Raw genomic sequence first — 25,540 nt, 5'->3', positions numbered from 1 at the left:
AATGCAGGTCCTTATGTACAGGCTTGAAAGCCGTTTGACTTTGCTGAGGTTAACTGATTGAGGTTTACTCGAACAGGCCGGAAAACTGGATGCCCACCTGGTGTTGGAGCAGCTGCGGTGTAACGGTGTTCTGGAAGGGATCAGAATCTGCCGACAGGGATTCCCAAACAGGATTATCTTCCAGGAATTCCGCCAGAGGTAATGGGAATGTTGGTGGCTGCTAGGCCCAGGAATGGGACAAAGTGATAAATCCAATATTAGTTTTCCAACCTACAGATGCTTTTCAGAGGATTGAAGGAACAGAACTGGTCCCTAGCTCCTGCTCTAAGTCTTCAAGTTGGATCACTTAATATAGAGTCATTTATAATTTCATTTAGAGGGAATGGGTTAGCATGGAGAGATAATGGCCTACTGGTACTATCACTGGATTGTTAATCCATCTGGAATTAAGAGTCTAATGATGACCAGGAATCGATTGTCTTTAAAACTCATCTGGTTCACTAATGCCCTTTAGGGAAGAAAACTGCCATCCTTACCTGGTCTGACCTACATGTGACTCCAGACCCACGGCAATAGGGTTGACTCTTAACCGCCCTCTGGGCAGTTAGGGATGGACAATAAATGCTGGCCCAGGCAACAATGCCCTCATCCTGTGAATGAATTAAAGAAAACCTGGGGGGGTGGGGGCAGTGGAATATGATGGGCACTAGGAGCATGAGTTGATATATGGGCTTTTAAGGGTAGGAGGAGATTATTGATTGACATGGATGGGGTTTGAGGGCCGGAGGGGTGATGGAGTGTGAGATGGGAGGCTTTGGTGGGGAGGCCTATGGCTTATTCCTCTTTTCACTGAGGTCAAACCTTCACCCATCTCCCCTACTCCACTCCTTCTTCGCCCCCAGCAGGCTCTGCATTCTTTCCAATGTCCCCCACCCCACCATTTTCATCTCCCGCCCCCAATTCAGAATGACAATCGGAACCTCTAGTGGGCACATCTTTCCAGGTGGGCGTTGCGGAGGTGGGAATTGGCTCAAATTGACATTCCAAGCCTGGGAGTTGTTCAAGCTTTTGTAGAGACTGAATCACTAACGTTGCTTTATCATTTAACCTGAACTAGATAACTATGTGAATTATCAAACAAATATTCTGTTCTTTTTTAATAGATACGAAATCCTAACACCAGGTGCCATTCCAAAAGGGTTCATGGATGGGAAACAGGCCTGTGTACTTATGGTATGTGATGTACCCACTTAACGTGGTCTCACTTAACATTGTTTCACATTAAAGTTGTAAAGAACATAGTGTCAGTATATTCATTTAATTTTTGGAGTTTGACTTCAACCTCATTTGCCACAGACCACCCCTTCCCTGTTCTGCATGCTTCCATGACCTTTCCCATAGCACTTCTGCATTTACCCTCAGTTGCCCCTCACCCCATCCCCTTTTTTCACTGCCACCTCTGGCATTGCATCCTCCCACCCCTCATCTCCTGCCCTTGCTCCTCAGGCCCTGACCCCTGCCCTCTGGAGTGATCGTAGTTCCTTCAGATCTTCTTCTGGGTCCTGGCGTCTAGGACCTTAACTGAAGCCTTGATTGCCATCTAGTGACAAACACTGGTCACTGCAGGGGAATTCCCAGGGCCAAAGTCTACCACTAGATAGCGACAAGTCAATCTAAAAGGATTAGATATCCTGAGTTTCTCTTTCATTATATATTCTACTTCCTTTACATTTTGTCAGATATTTCAGCTAAGAATTGCAGAGTATTATACATCGATGAGACAGTATTTCAATCTGCCCTTTTTTGCCTCGGTGAGAAATATTGGAAAGAACCTAACCCTGTCTTTAACATTGATCCCTATGGGAACCCATGGTTCACTTAAAGTTGTTTCACTTAAAGTTGTGATTTTCCAGAATGGAGCAAAAATTTTAAGTGAGGACTCAATGTAATGAATTGAGAGAAGCAGGGGGTGGATGTACTGAACCGAAACATGTTGCCCATTAGTGGGCAGTGTCATGCGGTGGAAGTTTGGAAGTTAGTTAGTTGATAGTAACAGATAGTTGGAAGTTTGATGCTTGTTGAGGTATCCTTGCAGGGGTCTCCCTGCATTTATCAGCAACTCCTGGATTTTCCTTTGGAAATTTGCAAAGATGAATATGCCCAAAATACACAAGTGGGTGCTTTCAACAGATAACTTATATCAGCAATACATCATCAGACACCTAGTCACCAGGAATATGTTAGTAACACTGAACAGCTGGTTATGGATCAGGCCAGACACACCCCCCCCCCCAAAGTATTTTCAGAAGGTAGCCCAGATCCTAACTTTTTCTTATTTTAAAGACAGATATGGAGTGGATATTCCAGGAGTGATGCACCTGGTCAAACCATTTGGCTTTAAGCAAAACAGAATTTATTTAAACATTACAATTGAAACACGAACAAAAGAAAAGTGGAATTTAGAATAACTTAACTAATTGAAAACTCAACTGACTCGATACTGCAACTTAACTAAGGAGCTGTTCCAATTCCTGTAACACCCTGTAAATGCACCTTTTAGCAAAAGGTAAATTCAAACACAGGTTCTTGTAGGTAGGAGAGATTTCAGAGAGAAAGCCAGTCAAGAATCATCTGCTGAAGCACGGAACCATTCTCTGGATTGCAGCAGCTTCTCGCTGCTACAAAAAAACCCTGAACTGGGAGAACAGGCCACTCCCCTGCCATTGCTAAAGTGGGCTCTTGCCCAGACATTTTGGCACCTGTGCCTTTATGACCTCTCTTGAGAAAAAACTCAAGGACAAAACAAACTTGTTGAAGTGACAGCGTTGTCACATCAGGAAATACCTGGCTTTAAAAGTTAAAGCCATTGCAATTTGTACATTCTCACTCAACAGTGTCTATTCACAACATGTTACTTTAATAACTTGTTTATTGCAGTTGAGAGGCAGCAGGATATTTACTTCTTTTTCTGTCTATTAATGGAGACTCAGAATTGCTGTTAAAAATACATTGTGACTATTTTAGATCAAATCCCTGGAACTCGATTCTAACCTGTACAGAATTGGACAGAGTAAGATCTTCTTCCGAACTGGAGTTCTGGCTCACCTGGAAGAGGAGAGAGACCTGAAAATTACAGACATCATCATTTCCTTCCAAGCTCGAAGCCGAGGCTACCTGGCCAGAAAGTGAGCAGGCCGTAAACATCCCTTTGTACTGCACAAGTACCTTCTCGCATTTTGCAATGCACTCGATGTTGAAGAGTGTTAGTCCAGCATTTTGTAACCAAGCTACCATTAGGGGAAGTGCTGGCTGTGTGGCAGTATCACTAGACTGGTAATCTAGAAACCCAGGTAATATCCTGAGGACACGGGTTTAAATCCCACCAGAGCAGATGGAATTTGAATGCAATAAAAAGCTGGAATAAATTGACTATTGATGACAATGAATCAATTGTCAGGAACAACCCATCTGATTGACTTATTGTCACGTGTACTGAAGTACAGTGAGGAGTTTTGATTATGAGCAGTATAGGCGGATCATAGTGAGCAAGGATGTACAGATCAAAGAGACTTAGATGGAGGCATACCGGTTACATTGTACAGGGCGTGCGCTAGGTGAGATCAGTGTTAGCAAGACCAGCATTATTTGAGGCTAGAGAGTCCATTTATCTGTCTGATAACGGCTGGGAAGAAGCTGTTCCTGAATCTGCTGATGCGTGTGTTCAGGTTTCTGTATCTTTCTGATGGAAGAGGTTGCAGGAGATCATTACTGGGGTGGGCGGGGTCTTTGATGATGTTGGCAGCCTTTCTGCAGCAGTGAGCCATGTAAATGGAGTCCATGGATAGAAGGTTGGCTTCCGTGACGGTCTGGGCTGAGCACACTATCTTCTGTCATTTCATACAGTCCTGGGCAGAGCAGTTGCCACACTAAACCGTTATGCATTCAGACATTTTGCTGTCAATGGTACATTTGTATAGGTTGGTGAAGGGCCTTATGGACAAGCCAAATTTCCTGGTTTACTAATGTTCTTTAGAGAAGGAAACTGCAATCCTTATCTGGTATGGTCTATGTGTGGCTCTGGACACACTGTAATGGTAGTTGGCTCTTAACTGCCGTCTCGGCATTTAGAGACAGGCAATAAATGCTGGCCCAGCCAGCGACACCCTCATCCCGGGAATGAATTAACTTTAAAATAAATTTATTTTGTTATCTGTTGTTGTAAGGTGTGAGTATGGGATGCTGACTGTTCTCTAACTGGTTACAGGGCCTTCGCTAAACGACAGCAGCAGCTCAATGCGATGAAAGTCATTCAGAGAAACTGTGCAGCTTACCTGAAACTACGGAACTGGCAATGGTGGAGACTATTCACAAAGGTTAGCTCAAAATAACTTCCATCTGCTACTTCATTCCTTCAAGGATCTGTGCATCTTCCAGTGTTAGACCGGAGGTGATCCTGAGTAGATCATGTGAATCGGAATAGGCTGAAAAGGGGGGAAACTCAATGAGGACCAGCATTGACCTCATTTCAAACATTAGCAGCCAGACGAAGATATGACCCTCTGATAGTAATTTTTTAAAATAAATATGCCGTGTTCTTTTAATCTATATGTGAGATTACGACATACCTGTACATGATAACAAAGAAGAAGAGAATATCTGCTGATCCGTGAAAAACTAAAACGAAATTTCTGCGTGTTTGGTCATTCCTTTTGATCTGCACAAACATATTGACCATAAAAAAAACTTTTTTACAAAAGAAACACCTGTTTTATCTCAGTTTGAAAGTTTCCAGGACAATGACTGTTTCCATTGTGTGATATTTATTTTTTATGGTTCTTCACATAAATACACTTAAGCTAAATTTGAGCTAGAATTCACTGTATAAACTTTGTGTGTAAATTTTATCACTGGAACAGAACATAACCAATCCCTGGGTCTTCATGGATTTCATCTTAAAAGACGTGGTCCATGAGATAGTTGATGCAGGGTTTTAATTTTCTAAAACTCCCTCAGTTTGGGGAATGTTCCATTAGAAAATCATTTTTAAAAAGAGAGGGAGACAGAAAGCAGGAAGCTACAAGTTGGTTAGTTTAATGGCTGTCAGTGGGAAGGAGTTGCAGGCTATTGTTAAAGACTATTATAACAGTGAGAGAAGTTCAAGATACTCAGGCAGAGTCAACATGCTTTTGTGAAAGAGAAATCAAATTTGATCAAGATATGGGAGTGAATTGAAGTAACAATTCACGGGCTGTGAATAAAGAGAAACCAGGAGATGTGCTGTACTTTGGATTTCCAGAAGACATTTGATAAGGTGCCACACGAAAGGAAAGCAGCTCAAGGAGTAGAGCGCAAGATTCTAGCATGAATAGAAGATTGGCAAGCTAACAGGACACAGATGATCTGTATCCAGCCCGTAATGAGATCTAATGGGTGATGTGTCACAGGGGTCACTGCTGAGTTCTCAGTTACTCTACCATTTACATAAATTATGAGGGTGAAGAGTATGGTGGTTAAACTAACTGACAATACAAAAATTGGGTTTGCTGACTTGCTCACTGACCTTGTAAGTTTGTTTACAAATGTCTGGAAATGAACTTACCAGCTCAGCAAGCAAGTCAACAACCTCATCGACAACCTGAGCTACAAACCTTCTCAAGCACTTTGCACACAAAGATAGATGGGAAACAAAGCTGTGAAGAGAACATAAGAAGGCTACCGATGGATTTAGATTTGTTTAAGCGAGCGGGCAAAGATCAGGGAAATGGATTGTAATGTGGGGAATTGTGAAACTGTCTGGGTCAGCAGGATGAGTCAGTAAGAAGCCTCTCATTTATATAATGAGCGAGAGATTGCAGAACTCTGAGATTCAGAGGGAACTTGGTGCCGCAGTGCATAGCTTGCAGATGCAGGTACAGCAAGTAAGTAGGGAAGCTAATAGCATGTATCATTTATTGTGAGGGTATTTAATGCAAAAGCATGGAGGCTATGTTTCAATTATACATGTGAGACCACTTCTCGAGTACTGTCCTCTGTACTGGCCACTTTATTTAAGGAAATGCAATGGACGCAGCTCAGAGAAGATTCATTAGAAAATTGCCTGGAATGGGCAGGTTATCTTATGAGGAAAGGTGGATAATCTAAGCTTGTATCCACTGGAGTTTGGAAAAATAGGAGGTGAATGGATTGAAACGTTTCAAATCCTAAGAGGTCGTGACCTGGTCCATGTGAAGAAGGTGTGGGGGTGTTTAGAACCAGGGGTCCCCTCAATAAGACAGAAAGGGATGAGGAGAGATTTCCCCTCACAAAGGGTCATGGGTCTTTGGAAGTCTGTTCCTCACAACGCGGCAGAGGCAGAGACTTTGAACATTCTAACGGCAGAGATAGATAAGCAAAGGGGGTGCAAGTTTATCAGGGGAAGTTGGGAATGTGGAATAATCAGATCAGCCACAATCTCATTGGACAGCAGAGCAGGCTTGGTGGGCCGAGTGGCCTCCTCTTGCTTCTGATCTGTTTGTTTCACAGTTCATTCGCTAAACAAAGTGTATGCTTGAGGTCAACTCTCGTCCTTCCTCAATGATCTCTCTGAGTGGTTGGTTGAAGGTGCCGGGGACGTGGGTAAATAGTGAGGAACTCTCTGGAGAATAAGCTGATTGGTTAATGGTGCTCTGGTCTTCACTCCCTGGCTGCAGGTTAAACCACTTCTCCAGGTCACTCGCCAGGAGGAGGAAATGCAACTGAAAGAAGATGAACTGCAGAGAACCAAAGAAAAACAGCAGAAGGCCGAGATCAGTCTGTCAGAACTTGAAAAGAAACACACTCAGGTAAAACCACGTCATAACATGGATCCAGTCCCTCCTTCACAGCCCATTTCAGAAACATTCATCCAGTAACATTAAACAATATTGTGAATAAAGAAACACGCTGGCTAGCTTAATGATTCTGAACAAGTGAGAGAGGCCTTCAAGTGAAGAGATTTTTCTTTGTAAAACTATACTCATGCAGAAGTTGAGAATCTAACATACATGCAGAAAGTGCTGCAGAGACTCAGGGGGTCTGTGCTGTGCAGAGACAGGGTTAATGGTTCAAGTCCAGTGACTCTTCTACCGAACTGATCCTAAAAAGTGGCATGTTGGATTCGAAGCATTAACTCTGTTCCTGGCTCCATGGATACTGACGATGTGGAGATGCCGGTGTTGGACTGGGATGGACAAAGTCAGAAATCATACGACGCCAGGTTATAGTCCAACAGGTTGATTTGAAATCACAAGTTTCTGAAGCTTCACCTGATGAACAGACAGCGCTCCGAAAGCTTGTGATTTCACATAAACCTGTTGGACTACAACCTGGTGTCGTGTGGCTTCTGACTTTGTCCACAGATACTGAGAGACCTGCTGAGTTTCTCCAGCATTTTCTGTTTATGTTTTGTGCTGTTTTCCCTTTTTGTTGAATGGAATAAGCAGAGATTTTTCTTTGACAGCTATTTGATGTGTCTACTGTTCATTTTATTTTATGGAACACTTCATTTTGTCATTACGATGGATGAAACAGATAGATTTTGCCACGTTGTGGAATGTAAATGGGCTAGGGGTGATGCAGTCATGTCAAACTTCACTGTGAGACAATTCCAGCTTTTAGGCTATCAGACGGTCTGGAGTTACATTTTCACAATGTTCACCATTCCACCCCGCCCCCCCCCCCATCCCCCCGCCCCAACTTTGTGCCTTTAGATAATGGAGGAGAAGACTACTCTTCAGGAGCAACTGCAAGCCGAGACAGAGCTCTATGCTGAGGCTGAGGAGATGAGAGTTCGCTTGGAATCCAAAAAGCAAGAGCTGGAGGAGATTCTCCACGAGATGGAGGCGAGGATTGAAGAGGAGGAAGACCGGAATCAGCAAATGCTAACGGAAAAAAAGAAAATGCAAACCCAGATCCTGGTAAATCAGTAACTGTGGAGAGGAGAACTTCAATTGGAATGGCTTCCCTCCCGTGGGATAGTTCACTGTTAACATTACATTTTGTGATCTGTTTCCCATTTTGAATGTCCCCCAAATGCAATAACCATAAGACCATAAGGACCATTCAGCCCGTCGGGCCTGCTCTACCATTCAGTAGCATCATGGCTGATCAGATATTCCTCCTACCTGCCCTTTCCCTGTAACCCTTGATTCCCCGACTGATCAACAGTCTATCAATCTCAGCCTTAAATATACACAAGGACTCTGCGCCTACAATTAGAGTCGTAGAGGTGTACAACACAGAAACAGACCCTTCATCCAACTCGTCCATGCCGAACAGATATCCCAACCTTCTCTTGTCCCGTTTGCCAGCACTTGGCCCATATCCCTCTAAACCCTTCCAAATGCCTTTTAAATGCTGTAATTGTACCAGCCTCCACCACTTCCTCTGGCAGCTCATTCCATACACGTACCACCCTCTGTGTGAAAAAGTTGCCCCTTAGGTCTCTTTTATATCTTTCCCCTCTCACCATAAACCTATTCTCAGTGGCAGAGTACCAAAGACCCACAATCCTCGGAGAGAAGAAATTCCTTTTTATCTCTGTCTTAAATTGGCTTCCCTTTATTCTGAGACTGTGCCCTCTGGTTTTAGACTCTCTCCATGAGGGGAAACATCCTCCCAGCATTGACCCTGTCAAGCCCCTAAAGAATCCGAAATGTTTCAATGGGATCACCTCCGATTCTTTTAAACTCTAGTGAGTAGAGTCCCAACCTGCTTCGCCTTTGCTCATAAGATAATCCCTCTGTACTGGGGATCTTGGGGCTGAAGGGTTCAAAGGGTATGGAGAGAAAGCAGGAACAGGGGACTGAATTGGATGATCAACCATGATCAGATTGAATGGCGGAGCATGCTCAAAGGGCCGAATGGCCTACTCCTCCTCCTATTTTCTCTGTTTCTGTGTTTCTGTTCTCCAAAGTTATGACATCAAATAACATGCTGCTGCCAGTGTGGAGCAGAATGTACCCATTGCCCTGTAAAAGGGGGGAGGCAATGGCCTGGCGGTATTATCGCTGCACTGTTAATCCAGAGACCCAGTAATGCTTTAGGGAGCTGGGCTCAAATCCCGCCATGGCCAATGGTGGAATTGGAATTGAATAAAAGAAAATCTGGAAATCAAAGTCTAATGAGTTGATTGTTAGAAAAACCCATCTGGTTCACTCATGGCCTTTAGGAAAGGACCTTACCTGGTCTGGCCTACATGTGACTCGTGACCCACAGCAATGTGGTTGACTCTTAGCTGCCCTCTGGGCAATTAGGGATGGGCAATACATGCCAGCCTAGCCAGTGACGTCCTCGTCCTGTGAATGAAGAAAAGGAAAACTGCCATTGTCCTCTGTCCCTTCATCCTCCTTCATGGGAACCTCCCAGTCATTGTTGGTTTTGTAGCTGTTTGGTCAACAACTGAAGTCGGTGTCATTGGTCATTGATGTGTTCACTTTGACCAAAGAACAATTTGCTAATTCCGGTACAATTACCCTAGAGCTCCACCTCTAGACATAACAAGGCCTGATCAAAGTGATCCAGTATTGACAGCAGCTGATCCTGTAGATTACTAATGAACATCTCTTGACATTGCAGTACACTTTGCACCTTAGCCCCACTGGCAATTATTCTTATGCAAAGACCTTTCCCTGAGTGCGTTTTTCCTTCAAGGATCTGGAGGAACAGCTGGATGAGGAGGAAGCTGCCCGGCAGAAGCTGCAGCTGGAGAAAGTGACCCTGGAAGCCAAGCTGAAGAAGATGGATGACGATATCATTATCCTGGAGGACCAGAACATCAAATTCGCAAAGGTCAGTTTGAACTAACTCCACAGAGGCCGAGATCCCGACACCAAGACCCCTGTTATTTACACCCAGAGAGGCCTTGACACTGATCCAGCTCCCTCAGAGTCAACTCCAGAGTGAACAGAACCTCTGACACTCCTATTTCTATCTGTCAGACAGGGCTCCCTGATTGGACCAGGTTAACCGCCCCAATCAGGGAACTCAGATTCTATGAGAACCACCTGGCTAACCCCAGTACAATCACTACAAGTGTCTCACCAGAGCATTTCTGCAGAACCTTAATATCATTGCATCAGCCCCCAAAGTCCAACCACCAGAAATCTGATGGGATTGGGTGAAACACTCATTTTACACCTGGTCTGGTTTTAACCTTCACTAAAGTCAACAACCAGCAAAATTGGACCAAGTGTAAAGCCAATATTCTACTCAATCTCATTAGTTTCCTTCCTGATGAGTTACGTTATAAATCTTATTTAACTGGATCTGAATGAGGTCTTGTACAGAGTCATAGAGATGTACAGCAAGCAAACAGACCCTTCGGTCCAACTGGTCCATGCTGACCAGATATCCTAAACCAGTCTAGGCCCATTTGTCAGCACCCAGCCCATATCCTTCCAAACCCTTCCTATTCGTTTACCCATCCAGATGCCTTTTAAATGTTGCAATCGTACCAGCCTCCACCACTTCCTCTAGCAGCTCATTCCATACACGCACCACCCTCTGCATGAAAAGGTTGCCCCTTAGGTCCCTTTTAAATCTTTCCCCTCTCACCCTAAACTTATGCCCTCTAGTTCTGGACTCCCCCACTCAGGGAAAAGACTTTGTCAATGATGACAGCAACAAATTACAGAGCTCTTCCATTCTCAATCAGAGTCACCATGTATTCTACATTTTCAGTTAGGATAGAGAACCCTTAAAGGGTGAGAGGGGATGTCAGGAGAGTGGGATTTAACAAAAGTGATTGTTTGTTCAGAAGGCTTGTGCTGAGTTGATCAGCAAATCACCCATCCCAGGGCATGCGAACAGCCTGCAGTTACACTCTTTATTGAACACTACCATGTGCATAGACTGGGAGAAAAACATTTGTGTCACTGTGGATTTAATGCTATCACAATTCTATGCCTGTAACAGGAGAAGAAAATTCTAGAAGAGAGAATAGCTGACTTTACCACCAATCTTGCAGAGGAGGAAGAAAAGGCAAAGAACCTGACAAAACTGAAGAATAAACATGAATCTATGATTTCAGAACTGGAAGGTAAATGATGTTTGTTTACTTACCATCATGGGTAATTTTACTGAAATATTATGAACCATTCATTGAGGTGAAATGCTGCTTTCATATACAGACAGGAGGAGGACATTGTGCTCCTGGGGTCTGGAGCACTGTTTCATTCATTTATGCAAGATCTGCATCTCCAGGTCATTTGTCTCTGCCTTCTCCTCCCTCTATTCCCCCTTTACTCCAGGTTCACGGATAGGTGTAGAAATAAAAATCCATCCATCTCAATGTCGAGTATCCGAAACCACCTGGGAGAGAGAATTCCAAAGTTCCACTATCCTGTGTGTTATCGTGTTGCTCCTCAATGGTCTCGTGATTATTTTAAGATTACGCCAGCCTCTCTGTGTCCACCTTACCAAATCCATTCTATGATTTATTTTTTGGTACTGTGGAATTGCACAAATAAATTACTGAAATGGGCTGCTTTTAAGAAAGTAGCAGTTTTAAGATCAGTCTTTAGGCGTACAAGTGTTGCAACTGACTGAATCTTTTAGCCATATTGAGTTGAACTCTTGCTAGTTCATGACCACACAATAATTAACCAGAGGCCAAGCAAATCTCTTTGAAGTATTCATGTCCAAGATCAGGTGTATAAAATCATGAGGCACACAGATAGGCTGAATGTGTATAGCCTATTTCCCAGGGAAGGGAATTGAAGATGAGAGGGCACATGTTTCAGGTGAGAGGGGAAGGACTTCAGAAGGAGCTGAGGGGCAACGTCTTCACACAGACAGTGGTGTGTATATGGAATGGGTTGCTAGTCAAAGTGCTTGAGGCAGGTACAACAGCAAAATTTATAAATCATTGGGACAGGTACATGGATGGGGGGGGTTTAGAGGGATATGGACCAAATGTGGGCAACTGGAACTAGCTGAGTGGGAACCATGGTCAGCATGGATCAGTTTGTGATGAAGGGCCTGTTTCCATGCTGTATGACTCTATGACTCAATGTGGTCCTCCTTGTTTCTGTATTCAGTATCCACTGTGTATAACATTTCAAAACGTACTTATCTCTCTCCATCATAAATCTCAATTTTGATCCCAGGGAACACCACTCGCTAGATCATGGAGTGCTTGCCAGTTTGACAGGTATAACGTTTTAAATTGGACCATAGTCAAAGTGCAGAGGACCCTCTTTGAGCCATTAGGGTGTAGCTAGTCATCAGGGTACACAAACCCCATTTCACAAATGGACTTTACTCTCTCAACGACCTGGTTACACCAAGCTTTACCGTCAGTGCCTCCTAGTGGTTGATTTAATATTGCTGTAGATGTTTTTCAATCTGTTCAGAGAAGCTATTAACAACCTCTGGAGTGGGTGGAACTTGAACTTAGGCCTCCTGGCTCAGAGATATGAGCACCACTGTGTCACAAGGGCCCTTTTAACGTGGGCTCTATTGATCTTAGCTGATTGTGGATTTACAAAACACAATTTGTTTCACATTCCTATGTGACAAAAGATTGACATTTTCAGTCTAGTATCAATTCAGTCTTGTTCATGATGACACAGTTCAGGATTACAATGAGTCATAGAACTGTAAGGTACACAGGCCCTTTGGCCCATCAAATCTGTATGACCAAAACTTCAGTAAATTGACACTAGTCCCATTTTCCAGCACAAGGTCCATTGCCTTAAATATTAGCCCCTGCTTCTTAAGATGTGGAGGTACCAGTGTTGGACTGGGGTAGACAAACTCAGAAGTCACATGACAACAGGTTATAATCCAACAGATTTATTTGAAATCTCAAGCTATCGGAGTGCTAGCCTGGTGTCATGTGACTTCAGACTTGCTTGTTGACACTTAACATCCAGATGTTTGAGAATCCTCTCCACTCCTAATGTTCTTTTGGATTGGACATTACTAGAATTCTTAAGGTTTGACTTGTGATGAAACCATCAGCAACAGCATGCTTTTGAATAAAGAGGGTTTAACTACTCATGAGATTGTAATGAGATCCCCTGTGTATTGCAGTACGGCTCAAGAAGGAAGAGAAGACCAGACAAGAGCTGGAGAAGCTGAAGAGGAAGTTAGAGGGAGAGGGTGCGGATCTCCACGACCAACTCGCAGAACTTCAACAGCAAATCGCTGAACTTAAGATGCAACTTGCCAAGAAAGAGGAAGAGTTACAGGCAGCTATGAGCAGGTAGTGCCAGGACGAACCAATTCAGCCACTTGTCTGTTTGTTTCAGTGTGTAAATTGTAGTTCTTTTGTAGAAAACAATATCATCAAACGATAACTCTCTTTCTTGCCATTATATTTGTTATTACAGCTTTTATTTCACAACTGGAATTGTATTATGACCAGGGGGCGGAATTAAGCAATGATTTGATGACATTAAATACAGCTTTTATTCTGTTTATTATACAATAATTATTATTTAAGATAAAGTGAGTGTTTTGACTGTAAAATATCATTTAACACAGTTACGTTTAAGTCAGAGTTAAAAATATCAAATTAATGAACAGTTAAAATCATCAATCCATAGAAACCACTAAAAGGTTACAGCAGGGCAGAAGTCCATTCAGCCCATTTTATTGGTGCCATCTGAATAAACTGGTCACCTATTTTCATCCTCTGTGCCACACCCAGTCCATATCCCTACAGGTTACACTGCGTCAGGTTAAGGTTTGCTGGTTACATTAAGCTAATCTCCATTTACTGACTGAGGGTTCTTGTTAACTAACTATCCTGAGTAATATTGAGCTGGGATTATTTGTAAAAGAATATGGTATTGTAAAGGCCAGTGAAATGAGAAGTGTCCATAGAAATTGAAGCTGTTTTGACTGGTTTCTACATTAATCCTGTTTCCCTCTCCCTCCCTATCCCCTTTAAAATTTTCCTCCTGTGTAATCTAATTCCTTTAAAAACATCATGATTAACTTGGTGTCAGAACCACCTGACAGCGTGCCAACAATTTGCATGAGAAAATGTCTTCTATATTTATAAAGTTTGGTTACTCGTAAATGAAAATAACTTTCTTTATGCTCCCATACTCCGTCATAAACTTCCACATTTCAGTTAAACCTTCTCAGAGCTACCTTTGCTTAAGAGTTTGCAACTTTCGTTTTCCAAGTTTGATGATATCCAGCAACACATTTTCAGCTCTGATCTCCAGCATCTGCAGTCCTCACTTTCTCCTCGAAGATATAACTGTACTGTCTTATAACAATAAAGGCAAAACACTGCAGATGCTGGAAATCCGACATAAACACAGAATGCTGGAGAAACTCAGGTCAGGTAGCATAGAGTTATCGAGTCATACAGAGCAGAAACAGGCCCTTTGGTCCAACCAGTCCATGCTGAACATAATCCCAAATTAAACTTATCCCTCTTGCCCACCGCTCGTCCATATCCCTTTCCTAGACATGTACTTAGTTCAATGTTTTTTAAACATGGTAACTGTACCCACAACCACCATTTTCTCTGGAAATTCATTCCACACACGAACCACTCTCTGCGTAAACAAATTGCCTCTCACATCTTTTTTAAAATCCTTCTCCACTCACCTGAAATCCCCCACCCTAGGGAAAAGGCACCGACCATTCACCTTATCTATATCCCTCATGATTTTATAAAACCTCTGTAAGGTCATCTCTTAATCTCCTATACTCCTGTGAAAAAGTCCCAGCCTATCCAGCCTCTTCTTATAACTCATACCTTTCATTCATGGCAACATCCTGGCAAATCTCTTCTGAACCCTCTCCATCTTAAAAATATCCTTCCTAAAACAGGGAGACCAGAACGGGACACAGCATCTGTGGGGAGAGAAGCAGAGTTAATGATTTAAGGCTGATGTGACTGTGCTTCTGCACTTAGCCCTTCCAAAGGCTGGGGGATCTCCCTGTAACTTTTCCATGTCCCTGATACCAATGTGGCTGAAACATTGCTCAATAATTAATCAGTAATTAATCTGAGGCCGAGCCAATCCCTTGGACATATCGTGTGACCCTCCTTATTTTTATGTTCAGTATCCATTGTGTATAAAATTTAAAACTCTATTTATCTCTCTCCAACATAAATCTCAATGTTGATCCCTGAGGAGCCCATCTCAATATGAAACTGTAACAATTAATTTGAGTGTTTCTGATTAAAAAAGTAACATTGTGTTGAAGCTTTCTGCCTTGCATCATCAGGACAATCATCAAGAATACCAAAACATAGGGGAAAGCAACATTTTTAGACTGCTTGAGAGGAGAGTACTAATTGGTCGACCCTCTCTTCTCATGCAGTATAAATGTTGTTTCCCCTTTATTTGGTATTCTTGCAAATTGTCCTGATGAATGTAAGATGAAAAGTTTCAACAAGATCTACACGAGCCAAATGGTGAGTTAACTTGCTCTTCCACCCTTCTCTGCTTGTGTTTGGCATTCATTTTTAACCCTTATTCTGTAGGGTTTAACTTAACCTTGCCAGCAAGTCATTTAAGTAGTACTTTATCAGATGGTTTTTGGAAATTCATACACAATAGATCCACAGTACTTAATTTAAAACTATAATTAATTATTTAAATGATGAAGTGAACATTATTGACCTCAGTGTCAGGCTGATGGTGTACATGCATATATAGCTTTGTTCCGCTAATCAAGATTAACCTGGGGGAGGGGAACTCAGCCTCTGTCTCCACAGAGAGCTCGAGCAGCGGACTTCAGTACAACATTGGCAGTCCACGAGCTGACTGCATTAATTGTACCAGAGTGGAACTGAGCATCAAAGTGTATAGGAGTTCCTCAGCTTCTCTCCTGAGTGTAGGTAAGTGTGGGTTTGTGACTAGCAGGATTGTATGAGAAGAGCCAGAGAGTTTATACAGTTTCACTTAGTTGTGCTGACCAAGGATTCCAGGGAGCCATAGACAATTCTTGGCGATGCAAGATATTTTCAGGGATGTTATGACATCCCTCTGGAGCAGATGGGGCTTGAACCCAGGTCACCTAGGCCTAGAGGTAGGGACACTACTACTGTGCCACACGAGCCCTAATTCCTGACAGTGCAAGTACAAACTTTGCTGGTCACTAAACGCAGCCTTTACATCACTTCAGTTGTGGTGAAAATATATAAGCTTCACAGCAACTTTCCAAAGTCCATTGTTCTGTCAGATAAATGATTGATAAAGCTCTGCTTTCATGTAGGCTGGATGAGGAAATCGCACTAAAGAATAATGCTCTGAAGAAAATCCGAGAGTTGGAAGCCTTTATTTCAGACCTTCAGGAAGATCTGGACTCTGAGAAGTCAGCTCGGAACAAAGCAGAGAAACAGAAAAGGGATCTGGGGGAAGAGCTGGAAGCCCTGAAGACAGAGCTTGAAGATACTTTGGACAGCACTGCAACACAGCAAGAGTTAAGGTAATGCATATTTTATTCATAAATGAAATGCAAAATATTAATAAATGTGAACACTTTTAAAACAACAGAATGATAAGTTTAATTTCTGTTAATGGGAAAGCATTCCACAAAACAATCTCTAGTCCTTAAAACCTGCAAACGCTTAGATGCAAAGATTTTATAAGTTTCATGGAAGAATAGGGTTGTGATAAAATACATTGCTGCATGATTCAGGGCAGCAGAGAGGTCAGGTCTGTTTGCAATGCAACATCAATGCAATCTTATGAGGTTCCTAAGAATTTGTATTGAAGAATCTGTACTGATATACCTTGTACCTAAGATGACATGGTACGTGGCAACTTGTAAATTTTTCACTGTACTCATTTGAGCGCATGTGACAATAAAGCTAATTCATTCATTCAGGATCATATACTGGGGGTAAAATAGATTCTTTCTTATTTCTCTGGGACAGAGCCAAGAGAGAACATGAGGTTTCGGAAATGAAACGTGCTCTAGAGGAAGAGACAAGATCACATGAGGCTCAGATTCATGAAATGCGACAGAAACACGGTCAAGCGATAGAAGAAGTAACAGAGCAACTGGAACAAGCAAAACGGGTACTTGAGGAATGAAGGCAGAAGGCCAGCCGCACTGAGCTTTAACACAGTCCAATCTAATTTAATGTTAATGGAACAGTAATCAAGAGATCCAGGCAATGGACCAAAGGCTCTTAACTGTCCGCTGGTCAACTGGGAATGAGTAATAAATATGGGTCCAGCCAGCAACACCTACATCACTTAGAGTCATAGAGATGTACAGCACGTAAACAGACCTTTTGGTCCAACCCGTCCATGCTGACCAGATATCCCAACCCAATCTGTTCCCACCTGCCAGAACCCGGTCCATATCCCTCCAAACCCTTCCAATTCATATACCCATCCTGATGCCTTTTAAATGTTGCAATTGTACCAGCCTCCACCACTTCCTCTGGCAGCTCATTCCATACACGTCCCACCCTCTGTGTGAAAAGTTGGCCCTTAGGTCTCTTTTATATCTTTCCCCTCTCACCCTAAACCTATGCCCTCTAGTTCTGGGGACTCTCCCACCCCAGCGAAAAGACCCTGTCTGTTTACCCTATCTATATCCCGCATGATTTTATAAGCCTCTATAAGGTCACCCCTCAGCCTCCGACACTCCAGGGAAAACAGCCCCAGCCTATTCAGCCTCTCCCTGTAGCTCAAACTTTCCAACCCTGGCAACATCCTTGTAAATTAAGATTTTTTAAAAAATTCGATTTGAATCCCACCTTCGCAGCTGGTGGAGATTAATTTTAATTAATTTGGAGGAAAAAAGTAAAGGCTGGGCTGAGTGATGGTGAAATTACCATCAAGAACCCATCAGGTTCACTAATATCCTTCAGGGAGGGGAAATCTACCATTCTTACCTGTAATCCCAGATCCATGGCAATACGATAGACTCTTACCTGCCCCCTGCAGGGTACTCAGCAATTAGGATGGGCAGTAAATGTTATATTTGACCCCATTGTGTGTGCAAATAAATATGCATAACTTTGGAAACTACCTTCTAATAGTTCATAAATTATTATGTTTGATAGTATCTTAAGTATCAATGATAAAGACACGGCAGAGTATTATAGAATCTTAGAACAGCATACAAGCAGTTTGTGAAGTCACACTGACCCTCCAGAGAGCACCCCAACTAGACCCACCTCAGCACTTCCCCTGGCTAATCCACTTAACCTGCACATCTTTGAACTGTAAGAGGAAACCCACACAGACACAGGGAGCACGTGCAAACTCCACACAGACAATCACCCAAGGCTGGAATCAAAGCCAGCAGTGCTAACCACTGAGCCACCATGTCACCCTGCTATAACCTGCTAGAAAAAGAAGTAAAGGTGAGAGTTGCCTTAAATTTCAAGAGTCTTTGTTGAATAAATTTGTCTTAACTGAACACGGTTTACCTTCTGCAGGCAAGGGCGAACCTTGAGAAAAACAAGCAGACTCTGGAAAAAGAGAACAATGAGCTTTCAAATGAGGTGCGGTTTCTGTCCACAGCGAAAGCAGAAATCGAGCACAAGAAGAAGAAGCTGGAGAGCCAAGTGCAGGAGTTCCAGGTGAAGGTGGCAGATGGAGAACGTGCTCGGGCTGAACTCAACGAGAAAGTGCACAAGCTGCAGGTCAGTGTCAGCTTCCTTACATCGGCTGGGTGTTCATATCCATTATTAATGATGTTAAACGGAATATTTTTCTGGAAAGTTATAGGGAAGGTGGTGGTGAAACGGTCATGTCACTAGCCTAGTAATCCAGGACCCCAGCTTAATGTCCTTGGGTGCCATGGTTTCAAATCCCACCATGACAGATGGTGACATTTAAAAAGCTAGTGGATTGGTAATCATTGTAATGCTTCTTAAAAACTCATTCCTGGGACATGAATATCGCTGGCTGGGCCCAGTGCTTGTTGCCCCTTGAGAAGGTGGGGGTGAGCTGCCTTCTTGGACCAGTGCAGTCCATGTGCTGTAGGTCAACCCACCATGCCCTTAGGGAGGGAATTCCAGGATTCTGACCCAGCGACAGTGAACGGTGATATATTTCCCAGTCAGGATGGTGAGGGGCTTGGAGGGAACTTGCAGGGGGTGGTGTTCCCATGTGTCTGCTGATTGTTATAAAACCTATGTCCTTTAACGAAAAGCAATCTGTCATCCTTTCCTGGTCTGGTGAGATTGGAGTCCAGATCAGTAGCAAAATGGTTGACCCCTCACTGCTCTCTGATCAATTCAGGATGGACAATAAACACCAACCAAACCAGCAATGCCCATATCCCAGGAATGAATTAAATAACCTCCTCAAATCACCTAACTGTACCCATCGGGCACCTGGAGAACAATACAAGATGTAGCTTTTTGGCAGTGGGACTCAGAAGGGAACCGGATTTCCCAAACAGCACAAGGATAACATTTAACCATGATTCACTCCCCAACAATCCTTCCCCCACCCAGAACGGTCTCACATATTGAATGGATACCTGAGTCACACTGCCAGGTAAGAATCAGTTCCTTTTGTGAAATGTGAGAATAAAATCTGAATAAAAATTAAAAATAAATCACACCACTAATGATTTTTTTCTGGCTTTATTCCTTTCCTTTAGAATGAGCTTGACAATGTTACCACCATCCTAAACGATGCTGAGGGCAAGTCAATTAAACTTGCGAAGGATGTGTCGAGTCTTGGTTCCCAGCTTCAGGACACACAGGTGGGTGTGTTTCTTACAAACTGCAAAAGGTTAGATAGATGATTGTTTAAAGAAATGTAATATGTTTCCATTCTCCCTGTAAAACTTGCAACTGAATATGATAAAGAGCCTGACAAACCTGTTAGAATTCTTTGAAGAGGTAACAAGTAGGTTAGAGCAGGGAAACCCAGTGGATGTTATCTATCTAGATTTCCAAAAGGCCTTTGATAAGGTGCCTCTCGGGTGGCTGCTGAGTAAGGTGAGGGCCCATGGTGTTTGAGGTGAGCTACTGGGATGGATTGAGGATTGGCTGTCTGACAGAAGGCAGCGAGTTGGGATAAATGGTTCTTTTTTGGAATGGCAGCTGGTGACAAATGGTGTCCCAGGGTTCAGTGGGGGAGGATGTTGGGACCGCAGCTGTTCACTTTAGATATTAATGATCTGAATGAAGGGACTGGGGGCATTCTGCTGAAGTTTGCCAATTATATGAAGTTAGGTGGACAGGCAGGTAGTACTGAGGAGGTGGGCTGGCTGCAGAAAGATTTAGACAGTTTAGGAGAGTGGTCCAGGAAATGGCTGATGAAATACAATGTGAGCAGATGCGAGGTCTTGCACTTCGGAAAAAAGAATACAGGGGCGGACTGTTTTCTAAACGGTGAGAAAATTCATAAAGCCAAAGTACAAAGGGATCTGGGAGTGCTAGTCCAGGATTCTGTAAAGGTTAAGAAAGCAAATGTAATGTTGTCATTTATCTCAAAGGGGTTGGAATGTAAAACCTGTGATGTGCTACTGAGACTTTATAAAGCTCTGGTTAGGCCCCATTTGGAGTACTGTGTCCAATTTTGGGCCCCACACCTCAGGAAGGACATACTGGCACTGATGCGTGTCCAGCGGAGATTCACACACATGATCCCTGGAATGTTCGGCCTAACATATGATGAACGGCTGAGGATTCTGGGATTGTATTCATTAGAGTTGAGGGGAAACCTAATAGAAACTTACAAGATAATGCATGACTTAGAAAGGGTGGATGCTGGGAATTTGTTTCCATTAGGTGGGGAGACTAGGACCTGTAGGCATAGCCTTAGAATTAGAGGGGGTCAATTTAGAATGGAAATGAGATGACAGTTCTTCAGCCAGAGAGTGGTGGGGGCCTGTGGAATTCATTACCACAGAGCACTGTGGAGGCCGGGACGTTAAATCTCTTCAAGGCAGAGATTGATAAATTCTGGATCTCGCAAGGAATTATGGGCTACGGGGAGAGTGTGAGTAAGTGGCGTTGAAATGCCCATCAGCCACGATTGAATGGTGGAGTGGAATTGATCGGCTTGACTTACTTCCACTCCTATGTATTATGGTTTTATGATTATTGTTGCATAAGGCAATGGATATGAAAGGGTTAAACTGGGCTAAGATGGTATACATACACACGCAAGCACACTCTCTCTTTCTTTCTCTCACACACACACACACGTATGCATGCACTCACATATACACACACATTCACACACGCACTCTGTCTCACTCACACACACTCGCACACACACGAATGCACATACACTCATGCAGACACTCGCGCACACAAACTCTTTCGCACTCACCCACACACACTTACTCACACACACATTCACGCACACACTCACACACACACTCACCCACCAGTTTCACTCTCCCTGACTCTGCCTGTTACCATCAGTAGTTGTAACCTGTCCAGGGTTCCTATATCTGCTCGCGCTCCGTGAGTTTGGGTTCAGGACAGACTGGTCAAGGAAAAGACAAACGTAAGAGCTGTCTTCAGGCTTAGGGTTTATAACACGGTAAGACAAAATATAGCAATACAGAGTATTCAGGGATAGGCCAGACTCTAATCTTACTGTTACATTATCGACAGACTCTGTCTTAAGCTAATTGGTCTACTCCACATTTGTCTGCACGTTCACATTCACATGGCTTGACTTGCTTGGCTCTCCATGTGTTCCCTTTAACTCCGCCCATATTGTGCTATTTATGCCCAGTGAGGAGCAGCTCTGTGACATCATTGCAATGTTGCTCCAGGGTCCTAAAGCCCATACTAAGATACAACAAACCATATCTTGTTACCCAAGAAAACAGCCTCTTCTGCTGAGACCCATTCAAGGTTCAACCCTCACCACCAGTGACTGGAAAGCCCCCAAAGTGGCATAAAATGAAAGACTAAGACCATAAGGCAAGGAGCAGAAATTAGGCCATTCAGCCCATTGAGTCTGCTCCACCATTCAATCATGGCTGATAAGTTTCTTGACCCCATTCTCCCACTTTCTCCCCTTAACCCTTGATCCCCTTGATACTTAAGAACCTATCTCTCTCAGTCTTAAATATACCCAATGACCTGGCCTCCACAGCCTTCTGTGGCAATGAATTCCACAAATTCCCCACTCTCTGGCTGAAGAAGTGTCTCCTTATCTCCGTTATAAAAGGCCTTTCCTTTACTCGACCAATGGAAACATCTTCCCAACCCAGGCAATACAGTATTCTGTAAGTTTCAATTAGACTCCCCCCTCATCCTTCTAAACTCCATTGAGTATTGACCCAGAGTTCTCAAACGTTCCTCATATGTTAAGCTTTGCATTCCTGGGACCACTCTCGAGAACCTCCTCTGGACCCGCTCTGAGTAATAGTGACACAGCCCCCTCCAACCATCAGTGGTTGGTACCCAGGCCTTATCACCATGGTTATAACAATTATCAAATGATTTCTTCATTCTCACTATATAAATGCTTCAATCATTACAAACAATTCTCAGCCTCATTTGACTGTTTTATTTCACATTTTTAAGCTCAAAAGAAAGTTCCTTCTGAAAGTTTTTGGACATTTACTGAGCATGTGCAGTTGATGTCTTCATGTAAAGGTCGAATTGACTTTATTCTCTGGTCAGTTTACACCGACAATTTGTCAAAAAAAACAACTGGCATTCCTGTTTTTTTTCTGCAGGAACTACTCCAAGAAGAGACTCGTCAAAAATTGAACTTGTCCACCCGGCTGCGTCAGTTAGAGGACGACAAGAACAATCTCCAGGAACAGTTGGATGAAGAGAGTGAAGCCAAGAGGAATCTGGAGCGTCAGATATCCACTCTGACTGGTCAGGTAGACACAGCGACGGTCGGTTCTGCTATAACATGGCAGTTCTGTTCTCGTGCAACCCCATGTTGTAGAAAATCACAACACAGCAGCACCATTTAAACCAATGGGGCCGAAATCGTGTTATAACCAATACACACTTTAAACGCTTGCACTATAGAAATAATGTCCCCCAATTTGTCAATCTATTTAATGAAACGCACATTATAGCAGAACAACCTGTACTAACAGAGCCCAGTTAATTCAACTTTCAACTCAGACAACTCTGTACATGGTCTGAAATCCTAATTACCCAATTGCAGAACGCTACTTAGTTTCTTTATACACTTCTGGAACCAAACTGTTTCTTTGATTGCTTTGATTAAAATAACACATTTAATTGATATAATAATGCAATGACACTTTCAGTAGATGTCCCAAAATAGAAGATATTACTGTTTGAGATAAAACTGAACTGTTCCGAGTGGGTGAGATCTAAACCCAAGACCCTACACCGTAGGGCCACCCACCTCCTCGAACTTTACTAAGAGTCTGTCAACTCGGTAAGTTTTCAGGTTTTCTCTTTTTTTCTCTTCCTTGTTTAGTCCTGTGTGGGCTTTCAGATTAGCGGGGTATGGCTGATAGGACAGTTGCATAGTCCTCCTGCAAAATGTGGCAGGTGAGAGACACTTCACATGTCTCTGCCGACTACATATGCACCCAACTCCAGTTCCTCGAAAACCGAGTTAGGGAACTGAAGCTGGAGCTGAATGAACTGTGGATCATCCTGGAGGCTGAGGGAGAAATTGAGAGGATGTACAAGGAGGTGGTCACTCCACAGACACAGGATAAGGACAGCTGGGTTAGAGTCAGGGGGAGGAAAGGGAACCAACAGATAGGGCAGGGATCCCCTGTGGCCATTCCCCTCAGCAATAAGTAGGCCATTTTGGATAATGCTGGTGGGGACGGCCTGCCAGGGGAAAGCCATAGTTGTCAGGTCTCTGGCACTGAGCCTGGCACTGTGGCTCAGAAAGGAATGAGGGAGAATAGAAAAGCACTAGTGGTAGGGGGCTCAATAGTTAGACGGATTGACAAGAGGAGGCTATAGAGGGGATGTCAAAAGTAGGTTCTTTACACAGAGAGTTGTGAATGCATGGAATGTGTTGCCAGCTGTGGTGGTGGAAGCAGAGTCATTTAAGCGACTGCTAGATATGCAGATGGATAGCAATGAATTGAGGCATGTGTAAGTTAGGTTATTTTATTTTAGGTTAGGAATAATCCTCAGCACAACATCGTGGGCCAAAGGGCCTGTTCTGTGCTGTATTTTTCTATGTTGTATGTTCTATGTTGTACTTCCTAGCTTTGTAATCTGTATTGACAGCGGCACAGTGGTGATGTCACTGGATGGGGGACTGAGTTCAAATCCCATTATGGTGCAACATAAATTAATGAAAGCCTGGAATTAAAGGTCAGCTCATGAAGCTGTTCAGAAAAGTCCCACTGGGTCACTTATTACCCTTTAGGAAAGGAAATCTTCATGCGATTCCAGACCTATTGAAAATGGGAGTTGGTCCTTCGCGTCTGTCCCACCATTCAATATGATCATGGCTGATCATCCTGCGTTCACCCCCATACCAGTAGATCACTTTAATCATAAGAAATTTACCTAACTCCTCCTTGACAATGTAAGTTGACTCTTAACTGCCCTCTGAACAACCACAGAATTCAAGGGGTAATTATAAGTGGGCAATAAACTCTGGCTTTACCTGTGACGCTCAGATCCCACATAAGAATAAAAAAAAAAATGTTCAGTCCAGGGATAACACTTGCTAAAGCAGGTTAACCGTTTAGCTGCTGTGAGTGGGATCTTCCTGTGCATGAAGTGGCGACCATATTTGTTTGCTTACTGGCAGCAGAAATAATTCATTGGTACGGAAGCACTTTGGAACTTGCCAAGTATCTAAGCGGGCGTTATGTAAATGCCAACGTGCCCTTTATTGCTTCAACATTGATTTCCTCACACAGCTGTCAGACGCTAAGAAGAAGTTGAACGAAGATGTGTCTGCCCTGGATGGGCTTGAAGAAGGGAAGAAGAAACTTCAGCGGGAAATCGAAGCGATTACCCAGAACTTTGAGGAAAAGGCAGCAGCATATGACAAACTGGAGAAGACCAAGAACAGGCTGCAGCAGGAACTTGATGACCTCTTGGTGGACCTGGACAATCAGCGGCAACTCGTTTCCAACTTAGAGAAGAAACAGAAGAAGTTTGATCAGGTGAGCGATTTCTGCAGAACAAGCCACTTTTTCTTTGCCACCTTCCAGATAAGGAGAAATCTTGTTTTAACTTGGTGAACACTTCCAATATGCCAGCCTGTAATAAAACACAGTAAAATATAAATGGAGTGAGGCTGGGTAGCCAACCAAGCTACCTTGTGATTCTAATAATTGCAAAATACCTATTGCTTACCATTAATCTTTGTCAACATTAAGTTTGATTAAATCACAGACCTGTTATGGAGCAGAAGAAGGGAGTTTGACCCATCATGCCTGCATTGGTTCTATCCCATCGAGCCAATCCATATCCCAACATACCATTTCTATCCAAACAGCCATCCAATGCCCCTCTTGACAGTCTCAAAGGAACCTGTCTCCCCCACCTTTCCACACCCTAACTACTCACTGGGTGAAAAGGTTTTTCTCACATCACTCTTGCCTCATTTGCACATCACTTTGTAGCCAGACCCTCTCATTTCTGTTTCTTTTATGAACTTCTCCCTTTCTATTCTGTCCA

General features: G+C 43.2%; 1 protein-coding gene across 4 annotated transcripts in view; it reads left to right on the top strand.

Annotated features, from left to right (window-relative positions):
- Positions 1–25,540, top strand: part of myh11b (myosin, heavy chain 11b, smooth muscle) — a 187,316-nt gene that overhangs the window by 139,482 nt on the left and 22,294 nt on the right. For all 4 annotated transcript variants that reach the window (XM_072560160.1, XM_072560158.1, XM_072560159.1 and 1 more), the window contains 15 exons: positions 77–198; positions 1,164–1,233; positions 3,025–3,185; positions 4,265–4,373; positions 6,690–6,821; positions 7,728–7,934; positions 9,670–9,807; positions 10,933–11,056; positions 13,054–13,225; positions 16,210–16,422; positions 16,874–17,018; positions 18,395–18,601; positions 19,570–19,674; positions 22,624–22,776; positions 24,775–25,023. In XM_072560160.1, the coding sequence (XP_072416261.1) occupies positions 77–198; positions 1,164–1,233; positions 3,025–3,185; positions 4,265–4,373; positions 6,690–6,821; positions 7,728–7,934; positions 9,670–9,807; positions 10,933–11,056; positions 13,054–13,225; positions 16,210–16,422; positions 16,874–17,018; positions 18,395–18,601; positions 19,570–19,674; positions 22,624–22,776; positions 24,775–25,023 (2,307 nt within the window). The remainder of the gene's footprint in view (positions 1–76; positions 199–1,163; positions 1,234–3,024; positions 3,186–4,264; positions 4,374–6,689; positions 6,822–7,727; positions 7,935–9,669; positions 9,808–10,932; positions 11,057–13,053; positions 13,226–16,209; positions 16,423–16,873; positions 17,019–18,394; positions 18,602–19,569; positions 19,675–22,623; positions 22,777–24,774; positions 25,024–25,540) is intronic.

Source organism: Chiloscyllium punctatum, chromosome 40 (assembly GCF_047496795.1).
Source record: "Chiloscyllium punctatum isolate Juve2018m chromosome 40, sChiPun1.3, whole genome shotgun sequence".
In the NCBI taxonomy this organism is placed as follows: Eukaryota; Metazoa; Chordata; class Chondrichthyes; order Orectolobiformes; family Hemiscylliidae; genus Chiloscyllium; species Chiloscyllium punctatum.
This window is presented reverse-complemented; position numbering and strand designations above follow the sequence as displayed.